The sequence below is a fragment of the Haliotis rufescens genome, unplaced genomic scaffold (genome assembly GCF_023055435.1).
Source record: "Haliotis rufescens isolate VD_foot unplaced genomic scaffold, xgHalRufe1.0.p SCAF_6, whole genome shotgun sequence".
NCBI lineage: Eukaryota > Metazoa > Mollusca > Gastropoda > Lepetellida > Haliotidae > Haliotis > Haliotis rufescens.
Window position 1 is genome coordinate 8414165 of NW_025964334.1, and position 20114 is coordinate 8434278.

The 20114-nt window shown below is 42.6% G+C and overlaps 1 protein-coding gene across 1 annotated transcript; it reads left to right on the plus strand.

Moving 5' to 3' along the window:
* The first annotated feature begins 1293 nt into the window (after positions 1-1293).
* Positions 1294-20114, plus strand: LOC124143951. Its single transcript, XM_046513114.2, has 5 exons — positions 1294-1426; positions 13817-13960; positions 14603-14880; positions 16941-17269; positions 19593-20114. The coding sequence occupies exons 1-5, from the start codon at positions 1372-1374 to the stop codon at positions 19858-19860; spliced, it is 1074 nt and encodes a 357-aa protein (XP_046369070.2). The 5' UTR covers positions 1294-1371; the 3' UTR covers positions 19861-20114.

Consider the following 20114-nt stretch of genomic DNA (forward strand, 5'->3'; position numbering starts at 1 on the left):
CTAACAAACCCGGATCCATAGTGTGGGTGTGGTGAGTCGAGGTCATGTATTGTAAATGTAAGCGTGTTACAACTCCATTATTCGTACATGGCAATCCACAATCTATTGTTCAAATAAAAACAAACAAAAAACGCATGTAGCTGTTAAGCAATGTCATCTTCCTCTTTGTCATGGCTGCTTTTCGTCAAAACCGAATTGACCAAAAAGGCGCCAAGGAGATGCGTCGGGTTGTCGTGGCAACGACTTATGATCGTGGGTTAGAATCCCAGACTCGACCCAACTATGTTTTACAGCACTTTACCCGTTCTCGTGGTTTCATCGAAGTGGTAAACATCTAAGACCTGCATCACCTCGGGTTTTCCTCCCACATCAGAGCTGACACGCCATGATGTAAGTGGAATACTGTTCGATTGGTTGGTTGGTTGGTTTATTGTTTAACGCCGCAGTCAGCAATATTCTAGCTATATGACGGCGGTCTGTAAATAATCGAGTCTGGACCAGACAATCCAGTGATTAATATCATGAACATCGATCCATGCAGTTGGGATTGATGACATGCGTCAACCAAGTCAGCGAGCCTGACCACCCGATCCCGTTAGTCGCCTTTTACGACAAGCATAGTCACCTTTTACGGCAAGCATGGGTTGCTGAAGACCTATTCTAACCCGGAATCTTCACGGGTCGGAATACTGTTCGAAGCGGCGTTTAACCAAACTCTCACGCAATGACAAAAACTAGAAACATTCAACAGTACAGTTTGGCTTTATTGCTCTTCTTGAGTTACTGACCGCCTCCGTGGCCTAGTGGTAAAGCGTCCGCCCGGAGAGCGGATCGCGTCATACAAAAAGACGTAAAAATATGGTACTTGTTGTTACCCTGTCTGGCGCTCGGCATAAGGGACTAAAACAAGGACTGGTCGGCTCGGAGTCAGTATACTGTGTCTGAGTGAGGTGTTCATGTTAAACTGCGGCATGGTATCTCATTGAGCTAACACTATAAATCAGCATCAGTCCAGACTAGTACAAGCAGACACACGCACACACACACACACACACACACACACTCACACACACACACACACACACACACGTCGCTATATAAATGCAATAATTTTGGACGCGACGTTAAACCCCATTTCATCTCTTCTCGCCCACTGACACGTTAGCAGGACGGAGAACATTGTAGCCTCGACAAATATACAACTACATCACAAGATCAATTAAATATTGACTCCTACTCCGCAACAGTAAAATTATTTATTTGCAATATAACCGACACGCCTCAGATTGGCAAGCCAATAGACTCGTTGACCCAGCATCGATCTTTGGCGTCTCTTGCTCTCAGCGATGCTGTCAGAAGAAACGCCTAGCGATGGAGGGGTTGGGCGTGTTGACGGTTCTCGCAATATATCTTCAACTTACATGGGGTAAGTTTGATTTTAAAACCAAATAGTTTTGCAGGATACATTTGGATTTTGAGAAATTACATTTCATATTCATGTAATACAGTAAACTACGGTTATAACGAACACGCTTATAACGAACTGATGGATATTACGAACTTAATTTTTGGTCCCGGCCATTGTATATATGGTTATAACGAACTACGGTTTTAATGAACTAAAATTAGTGGTCAATTTGAGTTCGTTATAACCGTAGTTTACTGTATGTTTAAAAGTTCATTTTTGTACAGGCCATCTTTTCGTCCCTTTTCCGATATTGTTTATCATGTAATGATCATGCAATGTAATGTGTATATTGGAGGCAACCATGTGAGTTTCACAACTTGTGTAAACTTGTACCCAAGGGGCGCAACTCTGCACAGCTAATTGCGGCGCCTTAGACGACTGGGCCCCCGCAATAAGCTCGCAGTACATCAAGGAGAACCTCAATACTTAGGGTCAATTGTAAATTGTAGTTATTTGAAAGTAATGCATCCCCCAGGCCCGGCAGTTTGGCAGTAAATACGTACTATGTATACAAAATGTGTATAGAGCTGTTGGCCAATGAGGACCGCCTCCGTGGTCTAATGGTAGAGCGTCCGCCCGGAGAGCGGAAGGTCCTGGGTTCGTCCCCCAGCCGCGTCATACCAAAAGACGTTAAAAGATGGTACTTGTTGTTACCCTGTCTGGCGCTCGGTATGAAGGGGCTAAAACAAGGAGTGGTCGGCTCGGAGTCAGTATACTGTGTCTGAGTGGAGTATTCGTGATAAACTGCGGCATGGTATCTCAGTGAGCTAGCACTATAAATCGGCATCAGTCCTGACTAATACAAGCAGCCACACAAACACATACACACACATACACGTGCATGCACGTCGCTACATAAGTGCAATAATCTTGGACGCGACGTTAAACCCCATTTCACCTCACCTCACCTGTTGGCCAATGGGTGGTGAGATTGTGAAAATTCTGTGTGGAAAGTGTGCGGAGAGTGGGGATGGGGACTGGAAGATGCTGGGAGGAAAATTCTGAACGTAAAGTAAAAATCATGCTCATTGACTTTCACATAAAACCTTAATAGTCATTCTGTCGTTCCAACAAGCCAAAAAAACAACAACTTTCAATCAATGTGACACAGGCATAATCAACATGTTCTTCAACTGTTAATCACATCGTCAACATACACAGACCTAGTGATCTTTTTGGCATATGTTCCATTTGACACCCTACACACCTAGGTGACCCTTCAATAATGACACGGAGTGTATATGCAGACATGTACGTATATTTCTGCACTATTTCTGGTCTTTTGCTGCAATATTGCTCCCCTCTTCCAGAAAACGTTCGTTTTCAAATTATGTATCAAAATTAATTCTTGAACTACTAAAGCTAAATACAAAATTCAGTTTTGATGATGTCACCTTGATATTTTAGAATGGCAGCCCGTTGTAGCCTTTGTTTTGTTTGAATGTTGTTCAACGTCGCACTCGGCTTTATTCCAACTATATGACGGCGGTCTGTAAAGAAGTATTCTGGACCGGACAATCCAGTGATGAATATGTTGTCCCACTCCGTAGGGTGCGATGCCTGACAACCACCAGTCACCAAGGCGACCAAGTGCCCGATTTGTTTAGTCGCCTCTTCTAACCCATATTGTGTCCAGGGTGCCGTTGTACAAAGTGAACTTAGCGCTAAGGTGATTTCAACTCCCATACCTTAACATAGATAGTCGTAGCGCTAAGGATGTTTTGTACAACAGCACCCTGGAAGGCTATGTTGTCACACACCACACCAGGAACCTGTTCCACAAAGTGATCTTAGCGCTAAATTGGTCGTAACTCCCATACTCTATCATAGGCTTACGATCAACATAGCACTGAGATCGCTTTGTGGAACAGGGCCCTGGCCTAAGTTCCATGCATGCACTGGCTTCCACTTGAGGTGAGGTGAGGTGAGGTGAGGTGAGGTGAGGTGAGGTGAGGTGAGGTGAAATGGGGTTTAACGTCGCGTCCAAGATTATTGCACTTATATAGCGACGTGCATGTACGTGTGTGTGTTTGTGTGGCTGCTTGTATTAGTCCGGACTGATGCCGATTTATAGTGCTAGCTCACTGAGATACTATGCCGCAGTTTAACACGAATACTCCACTCAGACACAGTATACTGACTCCGAGCCGACCACTCCTTGTTTTAGCCCCTTAATGCCGAGCGCCAGAAAGGGTAACAACAAGTACCATTTTTTAACGTCTCTTGGTATGCCGCGGCCGGGGATCGAACCCCGGACCTTCCGCTCTCCGGACGGACGCTCTACCACTAGACCACGGAGGCGGTTGGCTTCCACTTGAAGCTAGGATAATTTTTAAAGTTCTTTTTCTGACATATAAATGTCAGAGACATTGTCTCTGTGTAACTGTTGGATCGTTCCACACCATCAACCTTGAACAGGCAGACAAAATGGTGTTTAAGGGACTTGAAGCACAGTTAATTGAACTGGGTGCCGTTGTACAAAGCGATCTTAGTGCTGGGGTGGTCGTAACTCGCATGCCTTAACATAGACTTACGAATATCGTAGTGCTAAGGTTGTTTTGTACAACGGCACCCTGCCAAATATCCTGAACGAAGTCCACCTTTAAGAGATTTCACCATCCTCGAGTATTCGTACGTACCCTTGTGTTAGTGAGTGAGTGATTTAAAATTAAACGTCGAATCGGCATTTTTTCAGCTATATAGCGACGAGAACACACACACACACACACACACACACATATATATATATATATATATATATATATATATATATATATATGACTCACTTGTGTGTATATAAGTGAGTCATGAATACAAAGTGCTATTTAGAAACAAATTTGTCAACCATATTTGGGCAAAATATATATAGAATACAATACTAAACGAGCTCCCGTGTAATACCAATTTTATGAAATGAGTTAACTGTTCTGGTATCTAACGGGCGAAATTTAATTAATTCATGTTGACAAATTAGGTTGCAGGCACAGGGGGATGTAGGCACAGTGGGATGTAGGCACAGTGGGATGTAGGCACAATGGGATGTAGGCACATTGGGATGAAGGCACAGTGGGATGTAGGCACAGTGGGATGTAGGCACAATGGGATGTAGGCACATTGGGATGAAGGCACAGTGGGATGTAGGCACAGTGGGATGTAGGCACAATGGGATGTAGGCACATTGGGATGAAGGCACATTGGGATGTAGGCACAGTGGGATGAAGGCACAGTGGGATGTAGGCACAATGGGATGTAGGCACAATGGGATGAAGGCACAGTGGGATGAAGGCACAGTGGGATGTAGGCACAATGGGATGTAGGCACAATGGGATGAAGGCACAGTGGGATGTAGGCACAATGGGATGTAGGCACAGTGGGATGAAGGCACAGTGGGATGAAGGCACAGTGGGATGTAGGCACAATGGGATGTAGGCACAATGGGATATAGGCACAGTGGGATGAAGGCACAGTGGGATGTAGGCACAATGGGATGTAGGCACAATGGGATATAGGCACAGTGGGATGAAGGCACAGTGGGATGTAGGCACAGTGGGATGTAGGCACAGTGGGATGTAGGCACAGTGGGATGTAGGCACAGTGGGATGTAGGCACAATGGGATGTAGGCACAGTGGGATGTAGGCACAATGGGATGTAGGCACAGTGGGATGTAGGCACAATGGGATGTAGGCACAGTGGGATGTAGGCACAATGGGATGTAGGCACAGTGGGATGTAGGCACAATGGGATGTAGGCACAGTGGGATGTAGGCACAATGGGATGTAGGCACAATGGGATGTAGGCACAATGGGATGTAGGCACAATGGGATGTAGGCACACTGGGGCTGAACCTATCCTTACATATAAAGAGTTCAAAGTGCAACTGCCGTGATACTGCTGAAATATTACTAAAAGCGGCGTAAAAACTCACTCACTCACTCATTTAACATTTAACTCATTGCAATATTGGCTAGTATTGTGCACAACCACCAGTACCTAAAGTGATGACGTAAATCCTGCTAGGGTATCGTGCAGGAAGCCGAGGTACTGTTAGTCCCCATGATCCCCAGCGAGGTGACCTAGCTTTGGTTACTGGTGGCCATTAGCCCGTTTTTTAAACTGTTGTAAATATATACTGGTCATGGACCAGTTAACGCAATTTTTTCATGTTATTTCTGACATTTTCCGTTGTCAATGTTGACAGTACCAATAACTTTATTTTTTGTAAAACTATGGAGCTATTTCTGACCGTGAAATAAGATAAGTTGATTTCTGTTATAACGCTATGATAGTGAATCAAACTTGGAAATAGAACTTTCCCGTCGACTTTCTTTACCAGTTATCGCCTTCGTCTTAACAGCCTGTGCCACGTGATCACGTGCACCGCTTCAGCTATACAAATTACATTTTTTGGTATCTAGGGTGTCGCACTCAAATTTGTTATTCATCAAAATGAATAAGATATGCTATTATGAATTTGTCGTTTGCAATCTGACGTACACCAATATTCCCAAAATTTGATTTACACGTGCTTATCCTCAACACAATGTAATATGGATTACGCGATATATACAGGCTGTGCATTTCAGGAAATATAGCTCAAATAGGTTCCAGAATTGTATTTTGGGGAAGAAATGCCACAGAAAGAAAGCAATGACAGAACTGAAAGTGCATCATCGTGTGTTTTGGTTTATATTTTCGCGACTATGAGTCACGTGACTCCGCCCGCGTGTCTTTTCTAAAGTTGTATTCGAGCAAGGTGATCATGCTGGGTTTTTTTTCAAAAGAATCCTTCACATGTTTTTTTCATCATTTTCGGATAAATATTTCTCTCTCGTAATCAAAACGAGCAAAAGTGAAATTAGATACGATCATGTGCGCACAATAACGGGGAGTTGGCGACAATTGGTCCTTGGCGATAACTGGTCGCTAGCCATTAGAATACTTAATGGGGCCTTTACACAGGATGGCGACTTTTGTGCCTCCCGTGTGCGACCATAGAATTTACCAGGTCGTCGTTGGAGGCTCAAAGGAGGCAGAATGGTTGCCTAGGTCGTTCCAAGGTGGTACACAGGAGGTTCAGACATCGCCATGGACGCCATGGTCGCCGTGAATTTTTAAACATGTTCAAAACAGTTGCACAAAGGTAGCCGAGGAGGTTTGTTGCTTAAAGGTGGCTCAAATGAGGCAGAAGGGAGGCACAAGCATTGCCGTTGTTGTAGAATGAAGGCCCAGCGGTCGCCTAATGGTCGCCAGGTAATAGATGAGTTCTGCTGAAATTAATCTGGGCGATGCTTCTGCCTCCCTTGTGCCTCCTTTAGGCGACCAACAGCGTGCATTGGACGATGAGTATGGCGACCGTCGTGCCTCTATTTGGCGACTACGGCAACCCTTGAGACACCATGACAATGCTTCTGCCTCTTTTCTGCCTCCTTTGAGCTACCTGTAGTGCCTCCACAGTCTGCCTATAAAGCATTGCCATGGTGTCTCAAGGGTTGCCGTGGTCGCCGAATGGAGACACGGCGGTCGCCACAGTCATCGTTCAATGCACGCTGTTGGTCACCTAAAGGAGGCACACGGGAGGCAGAAGCATCGCCCAGATTGATGGGAAAATTCGCAGCAGAATTACCTGGCGACCATTGGGCGACCACTGTGCCACCCTTCTGCCTCCTTTTAGCCACCTTTGAGCAACCAACCTCCACGGTGACCTTTGTGCGACTGTTTTGAACATGTTCAAAAATTCACGGCGACCATGGCGTCCATGGCGATGTTTGAATCTCCTGTGTACCCCCTTGGAACGACCTAGGCATCCATTCTGCGTCCTTTGAGTCTCCAACGACGACCTGGCACATGTTATGGTCGCACACGGGCGGCACAACGGTCGCCATCCTGTGTAAAGACCTTATAAACGAGTTACCGTATAATACAAATGTTATAGAACAAATAAATTGTTCTTGTATCTAAAAAGCGAGTCATATACTCACGAGTTTAATAAAATTGGTATTACATGGAGCATTTTATTTATTACTTGCCCTTATAACTTTGTCCTAACCTTTTTATATCTTTCACTGTCGTTTGTGAATAGGCAGACATCTATGCGATCCACGGTATAATCCTATTGAGTTTGACAGAATCATACTTCAAACACGTCAAAAGTTGACACGTATTAATTTACCGTTAGAATTGAAGAGTCCGTTATCGTATCTCATACAATAGACTTATATTAGGACTGTCGTGCGCAACGATCGCCTTACAAAGTTACAGAGGCTCTGCATAACAAAGTTTACAATTACGTCACAATACCCTATGACGTTATTTGTGGAATTTTGTTGCAAGATCCACCGGCGAAACAATGCCATGTGATGTCAGCCCAGCAGCAACAGTGTACATAAGCTCCTTCCCAGCGCGTGACACTTTCGTTACACTCTCGGTAACATCGCTGTCACCAGTTTGGGCGCAGCCATAACAAGAATCTTGAAATTTGCTCTATAACCCCAAATGTAGTAATGTTTATACTTTTGTTTATGTCTTTGGCCATGCAATCATAGTGAAGTTTAAACATTTTTACGACTGACCATATTCAAAGATGAATTTACCTTTTGTTTGTTTGATCAAATTGGTTCGAGATTGAAATTTAACCAAATTCCCCCTTACATTCTTACTAGATTTATATCAATTAAATGATACTTGTAATGAAACAGAAATTCAAATTGACAAACAAAGTAAATAATTTAGCAGGGGTTAGAAGTATTCGGCTTCACGGCAGTCATCACTTAATTGTTTGTAAACAAAACGGCCCGTCGGCTGCGAGCATGGTTGTTGCCACGTATCAGAGTGTGGAGCTTGGAATAGGCCGAGGAATGCTGGGAGTTTTCAATATTAGTTTCTGAAACTTAATGTCCTCGCAGTACACAAACACGCCCTTTGGTATTACATAATGTGTAATACAGCTGTATGTTTATTGAACGAGTGATCTATTCATGGGCAAGTAATAAAATATTTATTACTGAAAAGATGACCAGTTCAATCAACAGGCGAGTCATCATTTAAGCAGTCACGTTTACAAGTGCAAGAGGACTTTCTGAGCATCAGACCATATCATTTCATGATTTTACTGTAGACACGTTGGGAAGACGCCTTAAGATACATACGTGTCGGCCATCAGTTTGATTATGAAGCACAACACATTACTTTTTATGAATATCGATCTAACTTCGTCTAATGCTTCAAAGTGAATGAGTTTGGTTTATAACGCCGTTTTAACAGTATTCTAGTTATATCATGGCGTGACAGCTTTATGTGGGAGGAAAGCCCGAAATGATGCAGGTCTCAGACGTTTACCACTTTGGTGAAACCCACGAGCACGGGTATGGTGCTGACAAACCTAGAAACATAATCGGGGCGAACCGGGGTTCGAACTCACAATCATGGGTTTCTGGCGTGCCAAAGGGACGCAACTCTGCACAGCGAATCGCGGCGCCTTAGACGACTGGGCCACCCGGGCCCCCTAATGCTTCAAAGAGTGAGTGAGTGAGTGAGTATGGTTTTACGCCGCTTTTAGCAATATTCCAGCAATATCACGGCGGGGGGCACCAGAAATGGGCTTCACACAATGTACCCACGTCGGGAATCGAACCCGGGTCTTCGGCGTCACAAGCGAACGCTTAAACCACTAGGCTACCCGACCGCCCCAATGCTTCAAAGAAAAGGGAAAGTTATTAAAGGTAATAATAACCACCATGAATTGAAATACAATAGATAAGATCTTCCCGTTTAATTATGATTGTAATCGTTGATATTAACTTATTAGCTGAAGAAATATGCTGATTTTGCATATCAGACAGCGAGGGTCTTTTTTCAACCGCATCAGTATCAGAAGCGGGTTGAGATGTACGGGGATGAGTGAGCGAGTTTGGTTTTACGCCGCTTTTAGCAATATCCGAGCAATATCACGGCGATTTTTTCGGCTTCACACATTGTACCCATGTTGGGCATCGAACCCGGGTCTCCGGCGTGACGAGCCAACGCTTTGTCCACTAGCCTACCCAACCGCCCGTGTACGGGGATTCATGTGTACATACTAATTATAAGTGATAACACTGCGACAACACGAAAGTATTGTTGTATCAAACGCAGTCAGGAAAGCGAACGTTATTATTATTTAAAAAGCAAGACAAGTGTATTGGTTGACGGAGTTATCGATAGAGTCTTTCGGAGCAGGTAATATTTTTGGTCATTCGTTCAAAACCAGTATGTTTACCAGTTTGTAGAGCCAGATATATTTTGTCAATACATATTTTCATATACACATTTTAATCTGACAAATAATTATTTTATTTAATAATTATTTTAACAAGATAAAAAATTTCCTTTTCAAAATACCATAAAGTGAAGTCGACAACTATGGAATCCTGATAAGGACATTGTCGCGTTGTTGCCTTTTGGTAAAGAAAACAACATTATTCAAAACACGAAGATCGGTGAAAATGTAGCGTTGTCGTATTGTCGCGATGTCCAGCTTTGGTCATTTGTCATAGTTGATTGGCGTTGTAAGGGCGACAACGTCCCTTCTGGTATTCCATAAACAAACAGGTTGGTAACTACTCGCACCTGTGCTGTTCTTGATGTAGTGCACAATAACCTGATCTTCGATCTAGCGTTGCATCGGATAGGAATAGCTCCACATTCAAAGCTTCATCAATAACATATCTACACAAATGCAATGGGACATGGATTTGACAGTGCATTAAGTGGTCAGCTTTAGTTATCTGTACAGATCAAAGCCCGGTCTTAATAACATGTGTACGTGACTCGTGGGAAACCATGTCCACATGTTGCACGAATAATTGCCTTTTGTTAACTGCATCAAACTATTAAAAACAACGCTGGTGTTGTTGATAAGAGTTTTAACATACAAAGTAAGATAAATATTCCCGATGTAGTGCTAAGATATTCCCGATGTAGTGCTAAGATATTGATTAGTGAAAAAGTGACCGAAAGGTATTCCTTCATGGTTGAAGAGCGGAAATGTTTGGTGAACACGTGAGGTATCTACGATCGATTGTTTTTATCGTCGCACTCGGCAATATTCTACGCATGTCACCCCGGCCTGTAAATAATCGAATCTGGACCAGACAATCAAGCGATTGATCTTGCCTGCAACGTCCCATGCTTTTCAGACACGATCAACAACAGTATAATAATAATATTGCTTGCTGCTCAGGACCCGTCACTTCCCACTCGAAATCGTCTATGTGTCATTTTGCATCAAAATGTAAATATGAAATGTAGAATATGCAAGAATTTAATGAGACTTTCAAACACTTTGTCAGTGGATGCCCAGCTTTGGCACAAACACAGTATCTTAAGCGACATGATGGAGTGGGTCGGTCAATTTATTACCGTGTTCGCCATGCTTTTTGACATAGTTTTGACACAGAGGTCTATCCATGGTACGACCCAGAATATGTAGAGGGAAAATGACAAATACACAATTCTTTGGAATAGGCTCGTATACAGCCTCAGACGTATCCAGACCAACAAACTTGATCTTGTCCTTTTTGATAAATCCAATGAAATCATTTATATCTTGTGAATGACAAGATTCAGGAAAAACATGGCAAATATGCGGACCTCGCTTTCGAAATGTCACGCTTGCATCCAAAGTACCAAGTTGTCCGACTCCCCATTGTTCTTGGTGCCTTAGGTTTGGTACCTCCCAATCTGTTGACTGACATTGGGAGAGTACCCGGGTTTGCTACCAGGAGTACAGCCCTTCTGACAATCTGGGTAATGCAGAAGACTGCAGTGTTGGGGAGTCTTCACATTCTCCGAAAAGTTCTGGGTGGGTTTGACTACGCAGTGTTTCTAGCACAAGTCTCATTCGCTGTCTTGGCAGCGTGTAGAGAGGACAAGTGCCTTGAACAAATACCTAGGTTATTATTGACTTCCTCTTTCACGAAACAACTTTAACTCAATTTAACCTTAAGTTAGGATTACATCCTAAGGTTGGTCCGACCCACCCTTAACTCACTAAGGAAGATATTATGTATAACTGAATAACGGACATGAAGTAGTAACATATAGTTACGTGACGTCATAACATATATATATATATATATATATATATATATATATATATATATATATATATATATATATGTACAGGTAAGGACAACAAAATAATAAGATAACAAAAGGTGGAAAATAGCAAAGGGTAGAAACTAACAAGGGAAGCCAACAGATGATTGGCGCTGACGGGTGATTAGCAATAAACAATGGAAGCCAAAGCTTTACAGTAATTGGCGCTAAAGGTCTGGTAGCCAGTACTTAAGTTATCATAGATAAGTAATAGGTAATGGACACTGGGCGAACGGGAGGGGGTAATTAGCACTAATAGGTGTAAGAATGGACATAGCAAAGGGCAAATTGAAGCCAGCTAGGTGATTAGCACCGACAAAGATCAAAGCAATAAGTCCCAAGTGCAGGCAGATAGGTTCCCTGGTCACTGTTCATGGCAGTGTGTCCCTCAAAATAAAGAACTTGACATCCATTTATTCTCTTCCTTATGCGTATCACTTCTAAATGCCTTTCAGAGACCTATGTAATTATTCATTGTATTTTCTTTAATAAAGGGGTTTATTTTATATGTTATATGTTTATATTTTATAATTTTATCTTCGTGAAACGCGTATCTCAGATCATAAATTTCTACAATAGTTCATGAGAGTCTTTCTTCATACACCATTCAGTTTATTTAATCCTCCATGAAAGTTACTACAAAAAAGCGATCACATGGTAAATATAAGTTAAACATCATAGTACAAATTATTTGTTTATTGTTTAGTCATTTCGCATTATCAGGAGATATATACCTTTTAACACATGAGCGAAACCTAAGTGATGTAAACACGTAAGATATATAATGGTTTGAAAACACACTGTGAAGCGACAAACCATGTCTTGAAGGTGGAGACATTTTCCTTCGATAATTAAAAAACGAAGGCTCTAGCTTCATATTTGTGAACGCCAGTGAATATACTGCTATTATCTTGTTATAATTAATAGTTGAAGCATAAAAAAGAGGATTGGGTCGAAATCTGTAGTAAATTGTAAATGTAATTTTAGTGACGTTCAAAGTAGACCATGAAAACCACCACTGCAGGACGTGTTTCAGAGTTATCGCCCCTGATATCCCGTATAAAAGGAAAACCGTCACCAGCAAGAAACGGATGATGATTATTCAGACATTCGAGGCATGTTTATGCTCGTCTTGGGGTTCTTTCTGAGACTTGAGTCATATGTAGTTGAAGGAGAACACCTATAACTTGTTCACGTCCTGTTTATCAAGAATTTGTAGCGCTATATGTTTTTACCTAGGATTTAATACACAGTTCTTAATATGTACACGTGGATTTCAAACAACACGAAGCATACAATTAGGAAAGGTACGTGGTGGAAGTTAGCGATAGTTTCGTAACATGTTTAGAAATTACAATTTCAGGTTTTAACGGCATATCCAATAGGGTTTCAGCAGGCGGTCACAATCTTAGCGCTAAGCTGGTCATACCGAATTAAGATGAGCTAAGGTTGCTTTGTGAAGCCGGTATAACTTAAGACTAAGGATAGAATAGGTCTTCAGCAACCCATAATTGCCGTAAAAGGTGACTATGCTTGTCGTAAAAGGCGACTAACGGGATCGGGTGGTCAGGCTCGCTGACTTGGTTGATGCATGTCATCGATCCCAATTGCGTGGATCGATGTTCATGATATCAATCACTGGATTGTCTGGTCCAGGCTCGATTATTTACAGACCGCCGTCATATAGCTAGAATATTGCTGAGTGCGGCGTTAAACAACAAACCAACCAATTAAGACTAAGTTAACCTTAAGTATAACCTTAGTGGTTAAGGTTAACCTTTGCTAAGGTGGTTTTACGGACCTGGGCCCAGGAGTCGCGGCACGTGCAGCTCAAGCGGAACTCATGAATCACGTACATTGTTGTGAGGACGTTATCGGAATAAAATAGCACTACACGTGACCCAATTGTCAAACAACTATTATTCCAGAACATTTAGCTGTACTCTAATCTCCTTTAAAAATCATGTCGCCTTCCAAAACATGACCAACGGTGGAAACTGGACGTTTAAGACAGTTTATTTCCCTGCCTCGGGAAGATGGGTCTAACCCCGCTTTGAACAATATTTCAGTTATTCCACGGCGTGGTGTGGAAGTGCGAATTGATGCAGGTCTTAACGGTTGAGCACTTGGTATTACAAATAAAATTGAAACAATTAATTTGAATTTAATTAGGGTCCGGCCTTTTAATATACTTATTGCCATTTGTTTTGCAGGATACACGACTCCTGCGGGTGATCTGCTCTGCGGCCGCGATTATTGCGTGGAACAAGATGGCGTTTACTGTGACGCCAAGTCAAAGACCTGCAAGTGCCCGCCCGATATGATTGGGAACGGACGCGTACAGTGTGTTGATCCCAGTGAGTTGTCTCCCTTGATCCTATGATATCGGATAGGGGCAGTTCAAAGGTCCGATGTCGCATAAGTGAGTGAGTATGGTTTTACGCCGCTTTAAGCAATATTCCAGCAATATCACGGCGGGGGACACCAGCATTGGGCTTCACACATTGTACCCATGTCGGGTATCGAACCCGGGTCTTCGGGGCGACTAATAATGATGAACTGTTTTTGTAATGGAAATAGAGTGAGTGAGTCGGTGAGTATGTTTTTACGCCGCTTTTAGCAACATTCCTGCAATATCACGGCGGGGGACACCAGAAATGGACTTCACATATAATAAAAATAGAGAATAGAAATAGTGAATGAATACAAATAGTAAATAGTGTGTAATATTAAATGGTGAATATAAGTAAGTGAATATGGTACGCCGCTTTTAGCAATATTCCAGCAATGTCACGGCGGGGGACACTAGAAATGGTTTCACACATTATACCCACGTGGTGAATCGAACCCAGGTATTCGTCGTGACGAGCGAACGCTTTAGCCACAAGGCTACCCCACCGCATCTAGTGAATATTAACAAGAAAAAGGTAATTGTAAATATTAATTGTAAAATAGTAAAAAGTAATAGTAAAAAAACATATTTTTTCTCTTTCCTGCAGAGAAGACATGCTTGTGTACCATTCATGGGGACCCGCACATCATCAATTTCGGCTATGACTCTTTCACATTTCCGCTTCCGTGTCATCACGTGCTTGCTGACTTTGTGACGCCGCCCTCCCGACGGACGCCGGGGGGATGTAAAGTGGTCATCTCGGGCAGGGCAACGTACCCTGACAATGGGAAGAATACCATCTATTCTTTTGAACGTCAGGTCGAGATTGTGGTAACAACCACTGCCAACGTATTTGCTGCTATTCTCAACGAAAAAGGCTTCGCAGTAAGTTATCTTGGCCATGCCGAACAGTGACTTGTGCCCACTCGTAGGCATTTCGTTAAACTGGTTTCGTCTTTGCGCAAAAGGCATTGCGAAACTAATAGTCAGCTTATTGTGCCATATCAGTGAGTGAGTGAGTATGTTTTTACGCCGCTTTTAGCAATATTCCAGCAATATCACGGCGGGGGACACCAGAAATGGGCTTCACACATTGTACCCATGTCGGGAATCGAACCCGGGTCTTCGGCGTGACGAGCGAACGCTTTAACCACTAGGCTACCCGACCGCCCCTTGTGCCATATCAGACTGGCATTAGACGTGATATGGATACATTCGATTATACTTTGCATTACATGTAGCTGCACAATTTCTGATGGCGAGATAAAACATCATTTACTCACTCGTGTGTGTGAGTGAATAAGGTTTAACGGCACATTAACCATATCCCAGCCATGTTCAGGCAGCGGACACCAAGAATCGGCTCCATATATTGTGAGTGAGTGAGTGAGTGAGTGAGTGAGTGAGTGAGTTTGGTTTTACGCCGCTTTTAGCAATAGTCCAGCAATATCACGGCGGGGGACACAAGAAATGGGCTTCATACATTGTACCCATGGAATCGAACCCGGGCCATCGGCGTGACGAGCCAACACTTTAACCACTAGGCTACCTCAAAGCCACTGTTGGGAACCGAACCCGGGTCCTCTGCTTGTTCAGCGAACCCGTTAGCCAATAGGCAACCACCTGCCCCTCTATGTATTCCGATTTCGGGAAAACGGGTGGACCTAGATTGGTCTCAGGATTGTATCATATGTTGCCGGCAGCCATTTTTTTTGGTACCATTTTTTTATAAATTTATTTTCAAATTTATAGAAAAAATTATTTGAAAAAATTGAACTGTCATTTGTTATGCCCCCAACTCCGACATACCCTTTATGGTTGTGATGATTATTTTCGACCTCCCCATTTTCGTGTGTCATTTTTTCATGACCCCCGCCCCTTCCTTATCTCACCGCCCCTCCCCTATAATATATGACCCATCCCTAACCTGCTGTCATATGATCAAAGCGGCGTTAATCCGGACCCATTTAGTAATTGTCCAACCGGGTAAACATTATTCACTTGGGTAGAATATTGTGAAGATTCTTGACATGAGTTTACACATCTACAAACAAGGACTGCATTACTCTTTACACAGACCCGTGAAGATCCGGGCCAGAATAGGTCTTCAGCAACCCATGCTTGCCGTAAAATGTGACCATGCTTGTCGTAAGAGGCGACTAACGGGATCGGGTGGTCAGGCTGGCTGACTTGTTTGATGCATGTCATCGTATCCCAATGTGCCTAGATCGATGCTAATGACGGTGACTGATCAAATTATTCCAATAGCAATCAGTTGTTCAATGTTAATCACTGGATTATCTGGTCCAAACGCGATTATTTACAGACCGCCGTCATATAGCTGGAACATTGCTGAGTGCGGCGTTAAGTAACAAACAAACAAACAAACAAACAAATCATACATGGCGATTTTTACGGAAGTAAATTGACGCCAAAGGTCTTATGACGTCACAGCGCAATTGTACCCAAGCACCCATAAGGTTCCTTTTCTCCTGGCGTCAGTTCATGACTAAACAGACATGTATTAATATACCACATAGCGATTGTGTATTCACGGGTGATGGAGAAAACAGACACGCGAAGTATTGACGACCATTCGACATATGTTGTTTTCTAAAAAACCGGAAGAGCATAGACATTGTGACCGACACGGTGTGACGTCGCTATTTAAGTGCAATAACCTTGGATGCGTAGATCGCGTAAATCAGCACTTCCTGTGGGAATTCCAAGTAAGAGGGACCAAATAAATGTGGGGGTCAACTTCGGTACGGTGCGTGGCATCGTACCCCGACGGCGTGCATCGTTGCTCACAATATCAGTCACTGGATTGTCTGGTCAAGACTCGATTATCTACAGACCGCCGACATATAGCTGGAATATTGCTGAGTGCGGCCTTCAACAACAAATACTCTTCAAACCAAAGTCATTAATTATTTTGATTTCAGTGGAAAAAACTCCGTCGTGTGGGACCCAGGAGGCGCAGGTCAAGAATAGGTAGGCTCGTAGTCCAGACTGGACATGACTTCAGCGACTTCTTCTACCTCCACGTCATGCCATGCGACATCACCGTCAAATTTCGAGACTATGACGGATTTTTCGCAGTGTCCAAACCTATTGGTTCCGTGGGCATGTCTGGCGTTTGCGGGTCGTGCAACTCCGCCATCACGCCATCGGACAAGGCCAACAAACTCCCGGACAAGACAGTGATGGAACGCTATCTTAAATCTCTCTCGAACGTCAGCCCTATCGATGGATCCCCAGCGAATCAGTACCCGTATGTATGAGTTTGTGATCGTGTACTTCAAAAGAACCCGTGAAGATCCGGGTTAGAATAGGTCTCCTATGAAATACTGGTTATTTTAACGCCTTTTTTACACATTTTCATGGGGCGACAACGCGACATATTTTGACACTAACAAAAGTCGCATTGTCGCATTGTCGTGCTTTGGTAAAATAAAGCGCGACAATGCGCAAATGGCCAAAATGTCGCGTTGTCGCATTGTCGCCCTTTGGTTAATTTTTACACTTTTTGCTTGTTTTTGGAAGGGCGACAATGCGACAACGCGACGATGTCCCTTCTAGTATTCCATACAATCCAGTTATTGAAATCAAGAGCATCTATCTGCGTAAATGACATGCCTCAATCAAGACAGCGAGCCAGACCACCCGATCCCGTTAGTCGCCTCTTGCGACTTTTTCTAACCCACGTCTTCATGGGTATCGCTGGCACGTGGTTTGTTTCGTAAACTGCCGGGCAAAAGAAAGTATACACCTATGTTTGATTTTGGCTAAAATAAAAAAAAAGATGAAATGGTTATTCGATGGCGATGTATTTGATACGGGTACCATAGTTGTGTTTTGGACGTTACGTTTGCTGTGTTTCGGCGATTGTTTTCAGCCTAGCAACGTTTCGATAACGTTTGTAATGTTTTGGTCAAATCCAGTTTTCAAGTAAATTATTTCTTTTGTCCAGCCGTTTAGTCCAGAGAGTGTCTCGCATGATGTGGAGTCCCCCATTCAGCAATATTCCATAAAAATACACATGCGCTTCACACATAAACTGAGGGGGAAAAGAAACTATACCCCTCAGTTGATTCATCATATGTTTGATTTTCAAATGAAAAATTCTCAAGTGATCTTATTATTTTCAAAAGATAAACTGTACTGGCGCTTAATCAGCACTTATAAATTTCCTCTAGGTAATTTTATGTTTTTACATATAATTTGAGTTAAATTTTTAAATATTTTTTTTTTAATATTTCGCACAATACACAACTGTTGGTAGGTGTATCATCATGACGTTGCAAATTCATGTCTTATACTCATTCTTTATTGAACCAATATATTTTTACACAAAATAACCCAGACACAGGTTACTTTTTATGAACTGTTGCAGAAATGACTGTTGGTTAAAAAAGACATAATCAAATTTAAAAACTTCTTTTAATTTTAAATATTATCCATGTTAAACGTCTGCACGGTTTCTCAATGGGCTAGTTGTATAAAATCCGAACTTGTTGAGCGCGACGTTAACCCCATTTCGGCCCACCTCCACTCTGTCCTCAACAGGGACCACGGATGGCCCAATATTCGTCTGTCTGCCAGCCCCATACCAAAAGCTGCATACCAGCTGAAACTCCGTGGAATAATTGAAATACTGTTCACCATAGAACTGAAACCACCTACTCTCTATTTTCACAGGGGCACTTCCGGCCTGGTGGGTTTCCCTAAAGTTATAAACCACTAAAACCTGCATCACTTCGGATTTCCCTACTATTAGGTGTCGATTCCCAAATTGACACAATATGTTAACCCAGAAATTTGTACGTAAAAGAACTTGTGTGAAACCAACAAACAACCAACAAATGGTATACAATCAACAAATGTATAACAAATATTCACTACGTTTACAAATCGATACAAATTACTGCACCGCAATTAAAATGGCAGTACACAATAGAATGGTTGTACAGTTTTCAATGACAGTATATAATATGATGACAGTGGTCAGTATTAACTACAAAAACACTGGTGATAGTAAAAGTCAGTGATATAAATATATTCACCCAGCGGCAACGGTTGTCAAGATACCGAGAAAGGCCTGGGCAGGGAATCCGGTTTGAAGAGTGATCTTCACACGAAAGCTGGTCTTGATGTAATGAAATGTGTGAACGATACTAGAGGCACGCTCTCGACGCCATATGTACAGTCCAACTAGCAATAAAACTAGATACTGTGAATTTCCAAACTTGCCATCACAACATAGAATTTCCTACATGTTTTTATAACACTCTTTCACAGTCCACGGTGTTCCGTAAGTTAACCTATCACGCTAGCACCTAAATATAATAACTTCCTCAAAACGGCTTACATTAAATAGTACTACATTCCCGAAAACTAATCACTGTCTAAACACAATGCAATGAGCGTCTACCGAATCTCAAATGAAACAATGTATCACAGTTACACTCATTGTTCAGCCATAATATACACTGCCATATAACACTACCCGTCCACAGTTGGTGGATATGAACGTCACACTGTCAGGTTCAAATCGGCGTTAAATCCACCTCACTCTCATATTCTGTCTTCCACAGATCCTGCACAGATTTGACCGACCTCCAGAAGTCGTGTCCCGCTGACAAGAAGGCGGGAGCTGTTGAGCTGTGCAGTATGCTGTTGCAGGATTTAAAGACCAATGAATGTCTTGTGAAAGTAGCTGGCACCAAGGGCGTGGAAGATCGCTTCGTGGCGTGCTTCAAGAGTGTCTGTGGTGGCGCCGCACCTTGTGGCCTCATCGCTCAAGCCTTCCAAGGCTGCGCAGACACGCCCGTGGTCAAGGCATATCAGGCCAAGTGCAAGTGACCATCGTCATAATAATAGTAATAATAATGACATCATTGTTAACTGCTTTAAACACTGTAGAGCGGAAATAGGATCTTTTCTATTAACTGCTTAGTATTATGTCTGTGCTACTGTAACTTCCGTCTGTCCATGCTCATTTCTGTTCAATTGAAAGAATAACATTATGAAAGGAAAAATGTAATATCTGCCATGTTGCATAAATTGTAATAATTCGTTGTTATGTTTGAAATATTAATAAACAATGACAGACATAA